General features: G+C 43.6%; 1 protein-coding gene across 1 annotated transcript in view; it reads left to right on the top strand.

Moving 5' to 3' along the window:
• Positions 1–258: 258 nt before the first annotated feature.
• LOC115400079 (zinc finger protein 260-like) overlaps positions 259–6,000 on the top strand; it is a gene marked incomplete at its 3' end in the record, with an annotated part of 29,817 nt that continues 24,075 nt past the window's right edge. Inside the window, exons 1-2 of the mRNA XM_030107730.1 lie at positions 259–272; positions 5,109–5,239. Coding sequence (XP_029963590.1) covers positions 259–272; positions 5,109–5,239 — 145 coding nt within the window. The remainder of the gene's footprint in view (positions 273–5,108; positions 5,240–6,000) is intronic.

The raw sequence follows: 6,000 nt of genomic DNA, 5'->3' as shown, positions 1-6,000 counted from the left end.
TTAATGTTTTCTGTCCCTTCACCATTATTACCGGACGCGTGTAGTACACACAGTCGCCATACCAGGAGGACTGGCGCTGTAGCAGACTGTCAGTACAGCGGCGTAGCGCTTCACAGAAAAAAAAGAAAAGACAAAAAAAACAGTCTTATATTGGGAAGCGGCTTTTATGAGTTTTCTTCAAAGACGCACCCGGTCATTAAAGGAGACGGGCTTTTAATGGAATACAGGTCGTTATTAGAGGATTTACGGTATACCGTAATGGCCCGAATATAGTACGACTCTAATTATAAGACGACCCCTATTTTTCAAATATCACTTTGCGAAAATAACAATATATTTAAGACAATATGGTTACTCATGAAATAACTTTTTATTGTACAATTATTTTAAACTCAAAAACTCACAACAGAGATAACATTTCACGTGATTTAAGATCAAAAAATATTACTGCAGTATCAAATAAAAAATATATTCTCTTTCTCAAAATAAGCAACAATAAGCAACTATTAAGTACCTCAAAGGTTCAATAACTGCATTAAAGGTGCTGTAGGCAGGATTCAGCATCTCCGCCATCTTGCTTAGGTTTACCTAAGCAAGATGGCGATTTGACCCATCTAAGATGGCGATTTGAAACCCAGCACAGCCAATCCTGTCCTGTTTTCTCTGACATCACGCCCTTACGCAAGTTAAACCCCTCCCACAAGAACGTGTGACGAACGCCCCTCGACCAATCACGGTTAGAACCTCGGGCTCTTCTGATTGGTCAAAGATACCTGGAGCTGTCAAGATTCCTTTTCAGCTCAGAACAGAGACAGATGGAAACGCTGCGCCCTCGCGGTAGTGTAATTATGCTACACTCCTAAAGGATTATCAATGGATACTCTAACATTTAATCCAAAGAAAACGCAGAAAAATTAGCGTTGACTAGCAAAATCCTGCCTACAGCACCTTTAATGATGTAAATAACTTTATAACCATCAAATTCAAGTGCTATTTAACTTCATGAACATTAAAGGTATAATGGACGATGTTTTAGCCAATGAATGGCGTGATGCGAGCGTCAGCTATTAGTCCTCCGACATGTCGATCACGCTGAAGAAATGCTTGCGTCACGCCGTCAAGCGGCTCGTAGGAGCAGCAGAGCAGGTAGAATGGTCTGGCACATGCGCATTTTTTCAAAAGCGAGTAACAGACGTTTGGCTTCGACTTTTTGGAGAAAGTCGTCCATTATACCTTTAATAATTCAGCCCTCCGTGAATGTTGGATTCAGTTTGGCATGTAGAGAACAGTTCTTCAGAAAGAAAGCAGGAGATTTCAGCTGCTCTGAGTGTTTATTACTTTTTCTTGAAGGCTGTAAAACTGAAACAAACAAGATATACATATAAGGGAACATTTACACAAGATGTATCACAACATACATCACTGTCTAAAAACAAAACAAGGCAGTATTTAAAATCAAAGCCACGAGCTCAATGCTAACCATTAATGGAAACGCCATTGACATGCTAACAGAATTAGCATCTGCTTCGAAGCTTCAAAACAAACTGACCAACTCACAAGTATCGATTTATCTATCCTGAACATCAACTAAGTATTTTAGAGTACTTCCAGGCAGATATTTTTGATGCGCTGTTTGAAATGAACCTTAGAAAAAAAAACACCAGCCACGCTTGCTCAGTCTTCTTCTCACACTGCTGTCGGCTCAAGGCTCGTCCATGCTTCACGTGTACGTGTTTCCGCGTCCGCTTTGGAGCGCCCGCGCACCACCGATGCGCATGCGCTTTCTCCCATGCTCCATTTTGAGCTCAGCTGTGCGCGTTCCATGCGGGCGCACTGATCCACACATCCTTGAGAAGCTTTTCCGGCACGACACACTGTTAATCTGCTCCTTTGTTACATATTATTTAGAGAAAATGAAGCGCATACATTGTCTGTACATTATGATTTAGTATTATCGGGGGCAGCGCCCGAGCGATTAAATACTTTCATTTCTGTCGGCAGACCTTCTCCTCCCTCCTGCTCTCTCTCTCCACCAGTTTTTCACTCTGGGTGTGTTTCAGTGTAGCCGTCAGGCTGTAGCTCCGTCTACCGTCACTTTTACCGTCATGTTTTGTTTGCTGTGGCGCTCTGGCGCATGTGTATACTGGCACAAAATCTGGCTGGTGCGCGGACGTCCGCGGCTCGGTCCGCGCGGACCCCAGTGGACAGGAATTCATAACGATTTTTACATCACGCGGACCAACGCGCAATGCGCACCCACGCGAACATGTGAAGCATGGACGGCCCTTTACACTCTGTCCAACTCACTAGCTCCCCCTAGCAGGGCGACTGAGCCACTGCGTGCAAGCAGAGGCAGCACAAGTCACCGGTATTTTGGCTCCAGCGGCGTGGATGTGTAACGACAATCTAGTCCTCGATTATAGTATGACCCCATTTTTGAAAATACAATTTCTGCAAAAAAAAAAACAACAACAAAAGATCGTCTTATATTCCGGCCAATGCAGTAATCTGTTCAGACCTCAGCCGGTGTCTGTTCGTCCAGGCGACGCTGTTCATCGCCGTGATCGTCCTCCAGACAACGTTTTTCTATTTTCCTTAAATTCCAGTTTTGATTCTTCCAAAGAGCTCCTCCTGATTTATGTCCACGTCAGACCTGAGAGGTTCCATTTCCAGCTCAGAAAAGTTTCTTTTTTCGCCAAAATCGCTCCTTTTCTATGTTTGGCCTCAGTGGGCGCGGCTTCAGAACTTTTAATATTTCAGGGCGTAACATGTTAATGACGATCAAATTCAGCCGCTGCATTTATCAACACCCGATCACTCAAACACTGAGATCGGCGAGGTACGGAAGTTTCAGTAATGCCACGCGAGCCCCGTCGTACGATGAGCTCACCGCTCAGATATACACCCGTTTGAAAGATCGTTTGATAAATGAGGACCAGTGTGTGCAGCCATCCACCAACCACAGTGGTTCTTCATCAGTTTGCCAAAGCAGACCCACCCCCCTGCACAGAGAGTGAGTAGCTGAAAACAACATTGAAAGAAGAGCAAACAAACAGGTTAAATGTATTCAGAATGGCAGGAGTGTGGTGTACCTTAACCTACCTACCTTGTCCTCTTCATGTCATCTGTTGAAAATTACTGTATTTTTTTACAGCGCTGTATAAACTACCTGGCCAAAAAAGACGTCGGCACCAAAGCAAAAAGGTCACACACTCATTGGACCGTCTTTAGCTTTGATTACAGCACGCATTCACTGGCATTGTTTCGACACTTAACGTCGTTAGCACAACGTAGCCCTGAGTTCTGCTGTTATTTTTCATTGATTTGATTTCACCAATCGTTTAAGTGATCGCCAATCACAACCATTCAGGATTTTCTTCCAGCCACATTTCTTCCTTGAAGACGATGGGCTCCATTCTCCACGAGGCAGTGTGTATAAATATCAGGATGAGAATTAAAATCAGGATGCCAGTTGTTTTCCAATATCGAGTTGCTTCCTTCATCCAGCTGCAGAGGTGCTTGATGGAACTATGATGACTTGGTTCCTCACTGGCCTGAACAATAAAGTTGTGGATAGGGATGTTTTTTGAAGAGGCATTTTCTGAGAACATTTAAAAGCAGGAAGTCTCGTCATCCCTCCATCTCAGGTAGCGTGGTAAACAGTTAACAGAATGTTGAGTGAACACGAGAGAAGGCGAGCGAATGCACCACCCAGAAAAAGTTCATCCATGAAATGACTCGTTCACCAGCTAAAGGTGCTCATCCAGAAATATGACGATTTTATACTTTTTTAAATTTTTAATTAACATTTTCAGTTTAACCACTTAAGTCCCAGGTTTTTTTTTTTATTAAAGCTTGAACTGTAGAAGTAGTGAAACTAATCTTTTATCTTGTCCTTTTGTTTTTTTCACTGCAGAGCTTCAACAGCACCGTGACTGTAGAGAGGAGCAGGAAACAAACTACTGTCTACAACAGGAGGAACCAGAACCCCCAGAGATTAAAGAGGAACCAGAAGAACCAGGACCTCCACAAATAAAAGAGGAACCAGAAGAACCAGGACCTCCACAGATCAAAGAGGAACCAGAAGAACCAGGACCTCTAGAGATTAAAAAGGAACCAGAAGAACCAGGATCTCCACAGATCAAAGAGGAACCAGAAGAACCAGGACCTCTAGAGATTAAAGAGGAACCAGAAGAACCAGGACCTCCACAAATAAAAGAAGAACCAGAAGAACCAGGGCTTCTACAGTTTCCAGAGGACCAGGAGGAACCAGGGCCTCCAGAGATTGAGGAGCACGAGGATCTCGGTAGCAGCCAGACCGGAGCGCTTCCTGTTGTGAAGTTTGAAAGTGAAACCTTGACGGTTCCTTCTGTTGAGGAGCAGAGTGACCTGAGTGAACCAGAAGAAGAACCAGACACTGAGCAGCTCCTCTCTCAGGACTCTGAAGTCCACCATGAGAACAAACTGACTGACTTTCCAGTTTCAGAGAAGCAGGCTGAATGTGAGGAAACATGTGGTGAACCTGTCTGTAAAAAACCAAAACTATGTCAGAAGGTGAGAACGGTCACTGATAAGAAGAAAACTTGTGACATATGTGGAAAAAGCTTCAGTCGACAGAATCATTTGTTGGTCCACATGAGGATTCACACAGGTGAGCAGCCGTATTCCTGTGAAACATGTGGAAAAAGTTTCAGCCGACAGAGTAATTTGTCGGTCCACATGAGGACTCACACAGGTGAGAAGCCTTATTCTTGTGAATTATGTAGAAAAAGCTTCCGTCACCACAGTCATTTGTCAGGCCACATGAGAACTCACACAGGTAAAAAGCCGTATTCTTGTGAAACATGTGGGAAAAATTTCAGTCGACGGAATCATTTGCTGATCCACATGAGGATTCACACAGGTGAGAAGCCGTACTCCTGTGAAACATGTGGAAAAAGTTTCAGTCGACAGAGTGATTTGTCGGTCCACGTGAGGACTCACACAGGTGAGAAGCCATATTCTTGTGAATTATGTCGAAAAAGCTTCCGTCACCACAGTCATTTGTCGGTCCACATGAGAACTCACACAGGTGAGCAGCCGTATTCCTGTGAAACATGTGGGAAAAGTTTCAGTCGAAAGAGTTATTTGTTGGTCCACATGAGAGCTCACACAGGTGAAAAGCCGTATTCATGTGAAACATGCGGAAAAAGTTTCAGTCAACAGAGTAATTTGTCGGTCCACATGAGATCTCACTCAGGTGAGAAGCCATATTCTTGTCAAGCTTGTCGGAAAAGTTTCAGTGACCCGAGTTCTTGGTCGGTTCACACAGGTGTGAAGCCGTAGTCTTTTGAAACACATGGGATGAGATTTACTCATCGTCGTTCAGTGCTGCACCACCTTTAAAGTCACAAATAGATGAAGCCATGAAAGACTCTCTTGTAGAGCTGTTTCAGGAAGTTCAGCTTGATCCTCAAACCACAATAGAGCATCCAGTTTAAAATGAACCCCGACTATAATGATAAATTTGCTCTGTGTGGTTCAGCTTGCTGTCAGTAACATATTTATAAATAAAATTTTTAAAAAATCTATTCAGTTATCTATATTTTAACAAAGTTTTTTTAGCATGTAGGCCGCCATTGTTGTGCACATTGCAAAGCATTCTGGGTAGTGACGTCACAAAGTTGTTTCACCTCTCAGCAGTGTTTTTAGGAGTGATCTGTTTGCAGCTTTGTAAGCATGGGCGTTCAACCCTTTCAATTCGAACCAACACGAAACCAAATACAGAGCGAGGACGAAAATGGAAGTGACGACGGAGATGTCAATGAACATGGTCGCTATCAAAAGGAAGAGAGAGTCGGTCACAGCCGCTGGTGAATTTGTGGATGCTGCCTCCCAATGGCGACTGAGATAGAGAGCGTCTGCTGCAAAGAGCTTAATTTTCTTTCCGTCGCTGTCCGTGACACTTATTTACTTTACCTCGTCACGATTAACATAATTAACACAAACATGTAAACTTGT

Source organism: Salarias fasciatus, chromosome 14 (assembly GCF_902148845.1).
Source record: "Salarias fasciatus chromosome 14, fSalaFa1.1, whole genome shotgun sequence".
NCBI lineage: Eukaryota > Metazoa > Chordata > Actinopteri > Blenniiformes > Blenniidae > Salarias > Salarias fasciatus.
This window is presented reverse-complemented; position numbering and strand designations above follow the sequence as displayed.